The following is a 15,151-nucleotide window of genomic DNA, read 5'->3' on the forward strand; positions in this document are numbered from 1 at the left end:
AATAAGGTCCTAATTAGGAGCTTCCAGAAATTAGAATACTAATGAACACAAGAGTAAACACAAAAACGGAGTGTTCTGAGAAAACGAGTTAACGACGGTATATGATCTGCAAACCTGCTTATCAGTTTTAATTATTTTCCAAGCTGTGCCATGTCTTAAATGATATTCAAATCTGTCTAATGTTTTCAGTGCTTGCCTCTAGTGATTAATATTCCAAAAATGGTTTAATTTTAGCAAAACCCTCCCAAGATCTCTCAAATGATATGGCAAACCAGTACAAACATCTATAGAGTACCTCAACTGAGATATATTCAAACTGCTATTCATTTATTACCACAAGGTTTTCAAACTGAGTTTAAAGCATTTTGAAATATTAGGAAATGTTCATGTGGCTAGGTAGCTAAAACTCAGGTCCTACATGAATATAAGCTAATATTTTAAGTATAAATGTTACCATTAAATATTTAATTTTCACTTTTCTCAGACTGTATTCTCTGAGAAAATAAATGTTTCTTTTCAAGAGTGACAGGGTACTCAAGTTAAATCCATCATTTATCGCTTGTATAATTTTACTCACTATTCTTTCGAACATAGAGAATGAGGCAGTTGAACAAATGTCATTGGTTTTATGTCACCAACCGACCAGATAAATGTACCTGATTTTCTAGAGAAGCTCCCTCTTCCCTTTTCTCATCATTGTACTTACATATCACTGGCAATGGAGGAGTTCCGGGACATAGACTTTGGAGACAGGTCATAATCGCTGTCGGATCGATACAGAAAGGACTCTCGACGTTGACTGTGGACAAAGTTTGCTTGGAGAATTAGCCCAGATCCTGGGCTGGTCATGGGATCCAAGGGACTCCGTCCCGCAGATGTGCCATTGTCCACATCAAAACTGTAAAAGAAGGAGAAGGAATAACATTGTTATGAATGCTTATATGAGCATGTCAAATGCTCATATTTTAGTAAAGGGAGATTTCGATTTAGGAAGTCAAAGTGGGAACATGTACAGCTGATTCCCACTATTAAGAAATGATAATATTAAAACACACAAAAGTAAAAAAGGACACATAGCTTCATATTCTTGTCTTCCTTAAGTTTTGGGTACTTTTGTTAATCAACTAGATACAAGACATGTGTCTCTCTAAACTTGAGTTAAAAAGGAATCATTCTGGGGCGCCTGGGTGGCTCAGTTGGTTAAGCGACTGCCTTCGGCTCAGGTCATGATCCTGGAGTCCCGGGATCGAGTCCCGCATCGGGCTCCCTGCTCGGCAGGGGGTCTGCTTCCCCCTCTGCCCTCTTCCCTCTCGTGCTCTCTGTCTCTCATTCTCTCTCTCTCAAATAAATAAATAAAATCTTTTTAAAAAAAAAAAAGGAATCATTCTGCAAAGAATAGTTCTACTAAGTACATTCTACTGAGGAACCATTCTACTAAGAATAGTTCTACTAAAATTCTTTAGGAAAAGAACAAATACATAGTAATCCTGTAACGATCTGGGTTCAATTCAACAAGTTCCCATTATATGCCTAACATCATCGCTTCCCCAAACCTGGGCTCTCTCTTCCTCCTGCCTACGCCCATCCAAACACGAATTTCCGCTATATCCATTTCCCTCCATCCCCAAATCTAATATATTAAGTTCAGGATTTCATCAACTCTCACCTACATTATTATAAGACCCTTTAAGTTAGTCTCTTGAATCCATTTTCCACTCTGTAACCCTGTGGAGAGTCTTCCTGAAGTGTACACCTGACCATGATCTTTGTCAGTTCAAAACCTTTCAGTAGTTCACTACTGTCCTCAGGATAAAGTCCGAATTTCTTGGCTAGACTGACAGAGTCTGAACTATCCATGTTCAGTTGCAATTAACCATTTTCCCAACCTCAACATGCAACCTTCTTCCGTCAGCCACTTTATGCTCCACTCACTGAACTACCACCTCCTTGTCTCACTCGGGCCATCATTACCTAATCTCCTGCTCCCCTGACTACTCAACCCTCTTATCCCCCGCCTCATTGTTACTCATCCTTGAAGACTTATCCTTTCCCTGAAAAGCTGCCCTGATGTCCCACACCTTTATGAAATGCCTTTCTCTGTGCTCCCAGGACATCTCCCTGCTCCCCATTGGTAGTATTTACAACAAACTGAAAATGCTTACCACTTGGTCTCCATTCCTAGACTGTTAGTTCTCTGAGAATAGAGACTCTGAGTGTTCTTAGCACTTCACATGGCAGCTCAGAAACCGTTACTAAGCGGTTTGGATAGATGACTGAATAAATAGAAGGTACTGTGCTGGGCAATTAGAGTTGGGAAAAGACAGAACCACAAATGCACAGTTCTTAACGTCACGGTCCTTACAATTGAGATAAACTTTCTACAAAGAGCTTTTCTAGTCAGATATCAACCAGTATTAACGTCAAGTCTCACATGCTCTTATGAGAGGACTGTAATAGCTCAGATAGCCCAGTAAGTACATGGTTTAAAAAACTGTTGAACGAATAAATAAATGAATTCACGTTTAGTTGTTATCAATGTTTTTCCTATTACATGTACCCAAACTATTAACTAGCTAATTTAAAAACATTCTTTTACTTTCTCCATTGGAGTTATTAATAAATAGTGTTATGACCCCAAGATTGGAGGCCAATGTGGAAGATAAGTGAAGGGTTTGATGTTTCATGAATCACCTATGAGGCTATAACTAAATAAGAAACACTGACTCCAAATTAATCCATCTAGTAAAAAAAAAAAAAAAAAAAGAAAAGAAAAACCCATAATCTAATTTGGCCATTCATATATAAGTTTTCCAATTTAAATTTTTTAAAGAATTACATCACTTTATAGATGTATTTATTTGGTCACGAAAGACAATGAGAAGTTCTCGAGTTGAACAGAGTCATTTTATAGACATGGATACCAGTTCCTAGAAAAGTTAATTGACCAAAGTTACTGAGCTAACTAGATTTAATCATCTACTGTTCCTGAAACTCTTCCAGCTCTAATGAATAATTGTGTAAACCATAAATGTATGTTAGCAACTGTGACGTGCAAGCAGGGGACATCTGTTTCACCTGGACAAGGCACTTCATGCATGTGGGACTTTAGGCAATCCTGAGGGTGGCCAGAGGGGGAAAGGATCTCCAATCAGGAGAGACTTATTCAGAACCTCAGACAAGCTCTTCTTGGATATGCTTAATTAAATGAGCACTTGTTGGGGCGTCTGGGTGGCTCAGTCATTGGGCGTCTGCTTTTGGCTCAGGTCATGATCCCAGGGTCCTGGGATCGAGCCCCGCATTGGGCTCCCTGCTCCGCGGGGGGCCTGCTTCTCCCTCTCCCACTCCCCCTGCTTGCGTTCCCTCTCTCACTGTGTCTCTCTCTGTCAAATAAATAAATGAAATCTTTAAAAAAATAAATAACTAAAATAAAATAAATGAGCACTTGTTAAGTACCTATTATGAGCACACTAAGATACAAAAATAAAGGTGATAAGATTAATCCAAGCTGGGTTTAATCCAGACTTCTGAGAAGTTTTCATATAATAGTAGTATTTTAAGAGGGCTTTTGAAGGTATTTAGTATGCAGCTGAAAGACACTAAAGTCCTTTGAATGGGAAGAGAAAAAAGGGAGATTTCTGCTCTGGGGACACAGTCATTGCCGCTCTTCAGTATGAGAAGGACCTAATGTGAACACATAAGAAAACGTTTATGTCTATTTCCCTTCAATATCAAGATGCTCTTACTGTTTTAATAAAAATACTCACTGCTATGCATAAGCAGAAATAAAAGAGATACAGGAATGTGACAGTTCAACTGAGTAATACCAATACAATCCCCCAAATCAGTAAATTCTTTTTTTATTATTACAATTTTTCCGATTAAGTTAAGCAACTTCTTAAAGAAACTTTTCACTCTAAGTTTTGGAAAAAAATAGTGCTAAGTATCTTAAAATATTTAATAGTCTTTACAATAATGCTACTTATTAAAACCAAAAATTTATTAATAGGTCAATAAAATGCTTGATACGAGATATTGTAGGGGCTTTATTTTTCTATGTAGGCTGTAATATAAAAATTTCTCCACTAGATGGAGACCACCACCTTAAGGAATATCTATTGTCAATAAAAGCCAAAACTATTTTTTAAACTCATGAAAACAACCACTTAACGATTATCCCCAAAATAAAACCTCACAATCTGTAGGAAGTGATTACCAAAGGTTGGTAAAATTATATAAACTAGTAAATATGAGTATTAGGTTGACAGATTGAGAATGATCGAAAAGATGGTCGCTGATGTTTTATTAGACATTTACTTAAAACCAAAAAAAACCCTGAGAAGCTCTTTTGTTCAAAAATTAGAACTAAGGAGCTTCCTTCAGAGAAGACAGGTTTGGGACAAATCAAGGCAGTACTGCTTCTCTCAGTGAATAGCAAATTAACTGAGAGTTGATTTAGGCTGAAAATATAGACGGGTTCACATAAGCTACTTATTTTTGAAACAAACTTTATAAACAGTCCATGTCAAGGCATGATTAATAAAACAAGAAGTCAGTGAGGGTTAACCCTAACCTTAGATATTAGAACAAAAGAGACCAGCTGTGAACTTCCTAAGCACATTCTTTGGCAAACACTTTCACATAACGAATTCTCTAGTGACTCATGCCTAAGAGATAGAGTCCAAGTAAAAGATTAGCAGAAGCTTGGGACAGTAATTGAAGAATTGGGGAGGGTAATAATGATGATGGTGATAATAGTAATCATAATGATGATAATGACAATAAAACTTTTGGAACACTTTCCAGGAGCCAGACCTTGCGCTCTGTGCTTTATATACATTATCTCATTGAATCCCCACAATAACCCTTTGAAGTAGGCATTATATTTTCCCCTTGACAAATGAGTAATCTGGGTCACAGAGAAGTGGCTCTATGTTAAGTAATGTGTTCGAGGCTATGCAGTTTGTAAGTGGGTTTTAAACTCAAGGTGTCTTGATTCCAGAGCCCAGGTGAACGATCCCTGTGTGTCTGTCTCTATTGCAAATCCACCTACTAACCATTAGAAAAGTACAAGAACATCTCTTAGCTTCCTTCCCTGGATGGAACTTCAAACGTTAATTCTTTGAAAGGATCATTCAAATATAAGTATCATTAACTTATAGATCTGGCATGCCAAGCCTAATTCTGAGACTGCCTTCGTAAGTCCCCAAATTTTGGAATTGGCCACATTTCCTATTTTTCCAGTTTTGAATACAACAGTAAGGTGTAAAAGAGTGTTTACTGTAACCCATCTGATGGATTTCTTTATAGAGTTTAAGCGTTCATTTGGAATAAGGATAGTCAGTGGGTCTGCACAAGGTCTTAGCAAATGGAGCTAAGTGAGATGCTCTGTTATTCTACATGTTTGCTGTCCTTAATGCAGTTCAAGGATGCATACGTTCCCCAACGGAGCTGGCTTTCACCCAGAAGGCATCTGTGGAGAAACACCGATGCAGCTGTGGATGGCCCCCCACAACGGGGCCGGAAGAGTAATGGTCAGCTGACCTGTTGCAGTCAAACTGTAAAAGGCCATGTATACTAGGACTACTCAGGACCATTCCCTCCCCAGGCCCATCTCTTTCTGTGGGCCCCATTCCACACAAAAACCAAACAGATAACAGACAAACTGACCAATCAGCCAAACGGCTCCCTAACTCTCCACATGGTGCCATGTGGGTAGAATTACTGGCTACCTGTCCTGACCCACCTTCCCTCCAGCATCCTCCACTGCTCCCACAGTTTGGGTCTCCTGATCTTGCAATTTTTTTGCTTGGAGTCATTTCCCACCCTTTGGCCTGAGGCTCGACCCTGCTTCTGGTTGAGACATTTTGCCTCTCTTCTTAGCCATAATTTGGCTCTCCCCTAAGCCACAGTCCTGCTATTGCGCTGGGTAAGCAGCTCATCTCATGTAGCCTGACCCTCAGGACCTTGCATCTCCAGGGTGGAGCCCAAAGGAGGTGAGACACGTGAGGACTCCAGGGGGGCAGCTGCTGGAAGCCCCTATCAACAGATGTCCCATTATCAAAGCATCTGTGAAGAGCTCCCAAGGGAAGACCCCAGAGAGAACTAGCAGCTGCTAAAAGCTGTATGCTGGTGGCAACCCGGGAAGTCTCCCCTAATGCCAGGAGCATCTGAGAGCTGCCTCTGTCACTGTGTATTAAGGACACTGGCGTGTTGACAATAAAGATCTTACTGCTCCCTGTCCGGGATAGGGAGATATCCAAAATGTTCCTGTTAAAACATTCACTTGGGAGATAGAAAAAGCGGGTTAAACTTCAAATCTTGGTTCTGCCACTTTCTGGCTGCATGCTCTTGGGTAAGTTACTGTACCTCTCTGAGCCCCCAGTTCTGATAAAGATAATTCCAGTGCCTAGCTCCAGGGCCACGAAAGGGATTAGAAGAGAAAACATTTGGAAAGCATTCAGCACACTGCCTGGCGGCTAGTCCCTTCCCAGTATTTAGCAGCTATTGTCATTTTTATTGTTATTGCCCTTTTTCGTTGAGGGGGACTTTCCTTCTAGGTCATTCTCTGTACCTGAATACACTCCTTTGGGAAGAACCTAAACGGAGAGACAGAGAGAAAGGGAACCAGGAGGGTGGGGCAGCCACACCACCTGAATCAAACCTGGGGCAGCAGTGAGGTGAGAGACACCACACCCAGAAGACTCTTCCAGCTGTAGCTGCTGTTTGGTCTCCACCCAGTGCCATGATTCCAGTGTGATAACATCTGGGCAGAGGGGTGGAACCGCTTGATTTTTCTCAAGATATTCCTCACTGAGGAGAAAGAACCATTTCCTGCTAGGAACTATGGAGGGCATGGAGGTCCCAACAACCTGGGTGGGGTTCCAACCGAATATAATGAGAATATAATGAGCAGAAACAGTCCTTCAGAACTCAGGTCTCCAGCCACTGGGTGTACTTGGGGGACGTGGAATCACAAAGACATTGCTGTTTTCTTCCTATGCCTGACTCTCCCGTGTATATTGCACCCCATGCTGTTGGCTCTACAATGGAACCCAATCGACTTGGGGGGGAGGGTGCAGGGGTCGGTTCATCTGCAAGCTTAATATAAGTGTAACCAGAGCTGGATAATCAGTTTAAAATATCTTTTCTCTTTATAATAAATATTTTATCCATTATTATCAATACCACAGGCTATGAAACCATTAATGCCAGAGGTATTTCCCATTCGAAATCTCTCTCCAGGTCAAAGAGCTTCTCCGGAGTAAAGACGATCCTGCTTCTGAAAATTCCCCATTTTAATATCTACTTAGCTCAGATTATCTATAGAAATGAGACTGTAGCAAAAAGCTTTCTTTTCCAATCAATCAAACATTGCATCTCAAGTTTAAATAGGACACCCTGGCAGGACACGATATTTAGCCACGCTGGTAGATTATACAGTTAAATGATGGTATGCATTGCTAGTTTGCATCATACTTACATTTGCACAGAGGATTAGCATTTAAGAACAGGAACATTTCACCCTTTGTTTTCACAGATGATTTTTTATAAACAAAAGCTTGGCACAAAGGTGAAAGGTGTACGCTTATTTATGAGTAAAATTATCAAGTGATCTCTGGAAACACACATCATTTGTTTGTGACTTGTCAGTGACACTCCCAAGTGACACAGGACAATAAAAAAGATTCCAGATGAAAATGACAGCATACGTTTAACGTTTGGACTGGAAGCCAGAAGGGACAAGCTGGATTTGGGCAGTAGATTTTTGCCAAATGAGATGGCAAAAAGGCCAAGTTTTCTAAAAAATGTTTGTTAGCTCTAACATTTTAAAAAAGTCCAAACCAAGAATTATTTTACTTGAGGTTTATAGATTTTTCAATGATCATTTTAAAGGAATCTCTTCTTAAATGAGATTCTGCTTAACCAAGGATCTCGAACGGGTCCTCACATGGAAGCAGGGGGTGTGAGTCAGCGGCGAAACCTGCAGGCGTGGGCTGAGGCCCCTATTGGCAGCAATTCTCTACAAATAACAAACAGTCCAAGTCATAAATACAGATTTAACCTGATATACGGCTGACAATGGGACGCGTCTATTTTCATTGTTGTTAGTGGCCCTGAATTTATATAAAAAAAAGTCACTCAGGCTTCTCTGTGATTGAGAATAAAACAAGCAAGCACGCATGCCTTTCCCCTGCCACCGTTTTCATTTGCTGATCTCATACGGAGAGTATGGAGGGGACGGGGAGAGCAGCAAAGACCTGAGCATCAGAGGCAGTCCCGCCAAGTTTCTCGGTTTTACTTTCCTCGTGTTGCATGTAATGGGTCACTGCCAACCTGCTGTTCTCTAAGACCACTTCTAAGCTGTGATATTTCCAAAATGCAGTTTTCCTCAAACTCGGCTTCGGCAAGCACAAGCCCAAAGAGGAACAGGGTCGTGTTAACCAGGTGGAGGTGAGGGGGTTTCTGTATTTATTTATTTTTCTGTGATTCAGAGCAACCAAGACCACTTTGATAAGCCCTCAGTGGAACGCTGTTTTTTAATGGTGTGCCCCTTACTTCTGCCACACACATGCTTATTCTTTGTGCTGCAGAGGGATACTGCTAACATACCATCATATCCCTGCCACCCCAGCTCGCCATCCTCCAGTGGCTTCCTATTTTATTAATAGTAACTACTATGTCCTCACAGTGGCTCATGGCCTTCTAGGAGTGATCTGGGTCCCTGAGGCCTCTCTAATCTTATCCTGTACCTCTTTCCCTCTTGTTCACTCTGCCTCAATCTCTTAGCCGCCTGGCAGTTCTTTGAACACATGTGAGCAGCCCGTCCTCGGGGCCTTTGTGCTTGGAGTTCCCTCTGCCTCCAATATTCTCTACCCAGATATCAGCTCAATGTCACCTTCATGAAGATATATTCCCGGGCAACTCTATTTACAATTGTCATCCTAATCTCCTAGTCTTTTCTAGCCTCCTCGTGGGAGGAACCATGGTGCACTGTTGATGGGAATGTCAATTGGTGCAGCCACGATGGAAAACAGCTTGGAGGTCCCTGAAGAAATTAAAAATGGAACTACCATATGTGATCCAGCATTCCCACTTCTGAGTGTAGATCCAAAGGAAATGAAATCACTATTTTGAAGAGATCCCTGCACCCCCACGTTCACTGTGGTATTATTTACAATAGCCAAGTCATGTAAACAACCAAAGTGTCTATTGACCACGAATGGATAAAAAAACAATGGAATATTATTCAGCTATAAAAAAGGAGGAAATCCTGCCCTTTACAACAATATGGATGAAATCGGAGGGCACTATGTTAAGTGAAATAAATCAGAAAGAAAAAGTCAAATGCTGTATGATCACATGCATGGACTCTAAAAAAAACCCAAACTACTTACAGATAGAACAGATTAGTGGTTGCCAGGGGCAGAGGGAAGGTAGGGGAAATAGTGAAGGTGGTCAAAAGCTACAAACCTCCAGTTATAACATGAGAAAGTGCAGGAACGTAATGTACAGCATAGTGACTATAGATGATAATACTGTATTAAATATTCGAAGATTGCTAAGAGTAAATTTTAAAGGCTCTCACCACACACACACAACAGATTGTCACTATGTGAAGTAATGAATGTGCTAACTAACCTTATGTTGGTAATCATTTTATATATTAAAAAGTGATGAATAGATACAAAATCATTGTACCGTACGCCTTAAATTTACACAATGTTTTATGTGAACTATATCTCAGTAATGCTGGAAAAAAATTAAGTTACCAGAAAAAAATTAAATAAATTCCTACTCTAATCTCCTAGCCTTTTCTAAATCCCTTCTCTTATTGTTTTTTCCTCCACAACATTTATCAGGCTCGGATAAGCTTTATTTATTTTGTTTATCTTATTCTCCCCATTAGAATGTAACCTCTACAAAGGCAAAGATTTGTATCTATTTTGGTCATTAATGTATCCCCAGCACCTAAAATAATGTCTGGCACATAGTAGTTGCTCAAGAAATATCTGTATTATGAATGCATTAATATCCTTAGATGTAGCACTATTCATCATATCCTCATTATTTACCATGGTTACCTGTGTGGCTCTCTTCAAATGGACCTTATTATTATTTTTAACTTTGGCCAGGAATCAGTCACCTCTCAAAACAAAGAATCCTATCAACTAATGAGATTGATTAGTTCTCGTGAAGAAATTATCTGGAAAGGCATTTAGAAAGCTAGGGTGTTAAAAGGCATTTTATTTTTTATTTCTATTTTTTAAAAAGATTTTATTTATTTATTTATTTATTTATTTATTAAGATTTTATTTATTTATTTGACAGAGAGAGACATAGCGAGAGCAGGAACACAAGCAGGGGGAGTGGGAGAGGGAGAAGCAGGCTTCCCGCAGAGCGGGGAGCCCGATGTGGGACTCGATCCCAGGACCCTGGGATCACAACCCAAGCCGAAGGCAGACGCCTAACGACTGAGCCACCCAGGCACCCAAAGATTTTATTTATTTATTTGAGAGAGTGCATGAGAGAGAGAGAGAGAGACAGCATGAGCAGGGGGGAGGGGCAGAGGGAGAGGAAGAAGCAGACTCCCCACTGAGCAGAGAGCCTGATGTGGGGCTTGATCCCAGGACCCTGGGACCATGACCTGAGCCGAAGGCAGATGCTTAACTGATTGAGCCACCCAGGCACCCAAAAAAAGGCATTTTAATATGAGTTATTTTGAATATCTTTCTGTCTGGCCACCAATCAGCCATAGAATCAGGGGCAGGATCCAGGTTTTGTGGTACATGAAGATTATAAAGTTTTGAGAGTCTGATTTGAGAAAAATAATACCAAAAAAAATCTTACTTTTGCAAATTTTACAGAACCTGTTACTATGTGAAGCTCCAATACCCCTCCCTCCTAGAACCTGCAAAGGGCCAGGCCAGTGAGGGGCTCTGAGCTTGATGTCCATTAATTTCCCAGTTGATCTGCACGTGAGGCAATGATGGAGCAGGAGAGGACAGGAAAAACAACAGAATGACTGAAATGGGAAATGTAGTACCATGTTTTTCCATAAAAGATGAATTATTCTAGAGGTGATTTTTTTCTTCATCCTTTATTTTCTATTTATTTACTGATGTATTTATTGCTCAAATTTTTAAAGCTTACTCCTATTTTTCAGAATTTTTCTTGCTATTGGCACATGTGTATTCTTCCAGATCAGTGATTATCAGCTGTCCTGGGGGAGTCGGGAGTGAGTCCACCAGGTAGGATATTAGAATCACTTTGAAGGTTTGAAGAGGGATGTTCTTTAAACCATACCTGTCTCACAGAAATTATGATTATCTTTTTGAGGGGTGGGCTTTTAAAATGGGGTTCTTAGTCTCATTCCTGGCTATTCATGTATTTAGACTTATCAAAAATTAATTTCCAAATGGCTTCATTGAATGAATAAGAATTATTAAATTATGAATCCTTTGTGAAAATACCATTTAAAATATTATAAGTCAAGTAGATTAAGTCTAGGCAAGATTATAACTGAAAATAAAAACTATAATAGTTCTACTAGAATTGCCTTTAAAAATATAACCTAAATCTGATTTTTTTCCACTAATGCATATGAAAACTCATACACCATGTTTTTCTCTGGGTCTGGACTCTCCCTTAAACAGGTCAGGAAACAATTTACCAGCCATACTATTAAATCTATTTTGGAGAAGTGATATTACTCCGTTTCCAACCTCAACGATCCAAACAGATGGGTTTTTTCCACTTTGATGGGGATAGAAGAGAACAGAGAAGGGCTGCAGAGAGCTGTGGGGTCTGAATTTGATATCATTTCTTCTATTCTACCAGGATAAAGCAATTATAAGAATATTACCCTCTGATGGTCATAAACAAGCACTGTCTTCTGCAATTCTTTAAAAATGTATCACAGAGAATAAAATGTTCACACCAAACAGCACACATCTCATTGCATTACGGGCACACTGAAATTAGCTTTCCTTTGTGAGCTCTTATTCTGGGTGAATTGTACATGCTTACAAATTATCCTTCAAAGATTTAAAGACATTGGGGTGGACAGCCAAAAAGTTGTGGGATCCGCTTCAACAATGATTTTAAAGAGTAAAGATATCTTTTATATTTCCTTGAAATGGTTTTGTATATAATCCTGACTAAAGACAAAACAATCTTGGAAAAGCACAGAATTCAATCATCAGGACCGTGAATGTGGCAAATTCTGCTTGCTGTCTGCCAAATTCCATTCTTTCCATTCTCTGCTTGTTCCTGGGCATACAAGAAGTCCTCCTTTGCATGCTTCTTTTGCAGTTAGATTTGGCCACATGAATGTGAGCAGAAATATCGTATGCCACTTTCAGGACTGGCTCATGACCCTTCCCACAGGCTCGTCTACGGGCTCTCTCTCTAGCCAGCGGTATGCCAGGAGTGCTGAAGCTGTGAAGGATGGTAAGAAACACAGGATGGGAGGATCCTGGCACCTGAATGAGAGCAACAAGAGCTGCCCTGCCCCCTAAGCCCCACTCTGGACAGTGACTTGATGAAAACCAAACTTATTTTTTTAAGACACTTGATTTGGGGGGTTCATGTGTTAGCACAGTAACATCTAAGACACTGCATTGCACCAAACTAAATTGGCAATACTGGAAATAAAACTGTCTCACATCTCACACTCCATCTACCTCTGGACTAAACAAAGTTCCCCACAGAGGCCCAAGTGAAACCTACTAGCGCTCTGACTCTACCATTTTTCACACTTCGTTTGGTTCCCCCACCCCCTTGATCCCCTTTAGTTACACATATTTTCATGATTTCATGAAGACATTTCTTATCATCCAAGTGCTTAAGTGTTAGAGAGCAAGTTTATAATCATTACACACATTTGTAATTGTTCTGTAAAGAGCAAAAGCCAATCCATTTCTGTTCTGCCTTGATGCCAATCAGAAAAGCTGGAGAGAATCAGTTCAAGCATGAAGTTGACGCATGCATGTGTCTCTGAATCATAGAAGAGATACCGTAAGAAAGGAATCTGCTTCCCTCAGGATTTGGAGCCATGCTCCACTTGAGTCAATGAGGTCTCTGAAGTACCAGACCCAGCTAGACTTGCGTTATTTAGAATGGGATTCTGGGGGCGCCTGGGTGGCTCAGTTGTTAAGCATCTGCCTTCGGCTCAGGTCATGATCCCAGGGTCCTGGGATCAGGCCCTGCATCAGGCTCCCTGCTAGGCCGGAAGCTTTCTTCTCCCTCTCCCATACCCCCTGTTTGTGTTCCTGCTCTTGCTCTCTCTCTGTCAAATAAATAAATAAAATCCTTAAAAAAAAAATAGAATGGGATTCTGGACCAAAATGCCATTCTGAATGTGTACATTTCTAGGAGTATGGGCCAGAGTCTGTGGGAAAAAATTCTAGGAATATTTCATAGCTTACCCAAATCTAGAATAGAACTACTCTTTACTGTTGTCTAGCTCATTTGCAAGGAATAAGGGCTGAGTTGGTTCTTCAGTCTGGGAACGTTGTGGGTTGAATCAGATGCCTAAGGCCCTTCCTGTTCTGAACTCTTAGACTAAATACAGAGTCAGATGTACTTCTCCAGAGGAAGGAAAGGAAATTACCTGAGGATTCTTTTGGCTACAGAGCTTCTGAAATAATGGAGTGGAGTTCAGTTTTTGGTTTCCTTCACTAAGCTTCAATGTATTTCTGGTTTGAGAAAGCATTTTGTTGTCCCCTTAGAGATCAAACTCAAATGACCCATACATTCTGAAGGTGACGGAATATGTCACAGAAATGAGTCTCTCCATTCTGCAAATATTCATCAACCATCTACTATTGCCAGACACCGCTGGGGAGGAATGAAGTTGACTGAGAAGACACAGGACTAGTAGTTGCAGTGAGTTTCTGCTTCTAAATTAAAATGGGACTTTCTACCCTCAGGACAACCAAATTCAGGGTGAGACTGTTCATAAATCTATTGACTTGCCAAGTCCATAGCTAAGAGAAATGCATGGCTATTTTCCAAACACATTTGACCTCTTGTCAATTCATCTCAAGGGGCAAAGCAATTCTCTTGCCTACCTCCTTTGCTTTGACATTAACTATGTTTTTGAAAAAAAGTTGAATTTTCCCTTTTTAGCCATTAAAATTCCTTTTAATGATATATTCCACACATTTAGATATAGTCATCCATTTCTGCCAACTTGCCCATTTTCTGGATAGACTCTGATATTCAACTGTGTATATTTTGTCTCTCTTTTTTCACCTTTATCGATTTTTTTCTGTGTAATGCTGGCTCCCATTTTTGGATTATTTCCCATTTATACTCTTTTTAAAAAATGACTTATGCTTCTCTACTGGAATTAAAATTTAAAAAAAAGCTTTAAAAAATGACTTAACACTTTTTTGGGATAGGTGAAATGAGTGAAAGGAGTCAAAGTGAAAGAAGTCAAGAGTTATAAAATAAATAAATCATGGGAATGTAATATACAGCATGGTGACTATAATCAATAACATTGTAGCGCATACTTGAAAGTTACCAAAAGAATAAATCTTAAAATTTCTCATCACAAGAAAAATTTTTTTTTGTAATTTTGTGTGGTGATAGAGGGTAACTAGATGTATTGTGGTGATCACTGTGCAGTATATGTAAATACTGAATCATTATGTTGTACACCTGAAATTAATTTAACATTATACATCAATTATACCTCTATTAAAAAGAAAAAAGACATACCATTTTTTTTAGAGAGAGTGAGCAGAGTGAGCACACACTCGGCTGTGGGGGGAGCAGCTGGGGGAAAGGAAGAGACAATCTTAAGCAGACTCCTTGCTGAGTGCAGAGCCTGGAGCCCAACATGGGGCTCCATCTCACAACCCGAGATCATGATCTGTGTGAAAACCAAGAGTCAGACACTTAACCGACTGAGCCACCCGGGCGCCCCTGTCTGGAACTTTTATTTACACTTCTGACATTACCATATGTGTGCCGTAGGGCAGGATATAATAATCCTTAATATAAAACTTACAGGGTATTATTTGTCCTATCACAAAAACAGTGGTCTAATACTTGCACGCATAAGGGACGATGGATTTACAAAATTATTTACTGCAGCAGTGCTTGTAAAAGCAAACTCTAGGAGACAACCTAAAAGTCCGTT

At 40.1% G+C, this 15,151-nt stretch overlaps 1 protein-coding gene across 4 annotated transcripts in view; it reads right to left on the reverse strand.

Moving 5' to 3' along the window:
* Positions 1–15,151, reverse strand: part of PDE4D (phosphodiesterase 4D) — an 871,615-nt gene that overhangs the window by 228,046 nt on the left and 628,418 nt on the right. For all 4 annotated transcript variants that reach the window (XM_021702161.1, XM_021702163.1, XM_021702164.1 and 1 more), the window contains exon 2: positions 707–898. In XM_021702161.1, coding sequence (XP_021557836.1) covers positions 707–898 — 192 coding nt within the window. The remainder of the gene's footprint in view (positions 1–706; positions 899–15,151) is intronic.

This window comes from Neomonachus schauinslandi, chromosome 7, assembly GCF_002201575.2.
Source record: "Neomonachus schauinslandi chromosome 7, ASM220157v2, whole genome shotgun sequence".
NCBI lineage: Eukaryota > Metazoa > Chordata > Mammalia > Carnivora > Phocidae > Neomonachus > Neomonachus schauinslandi.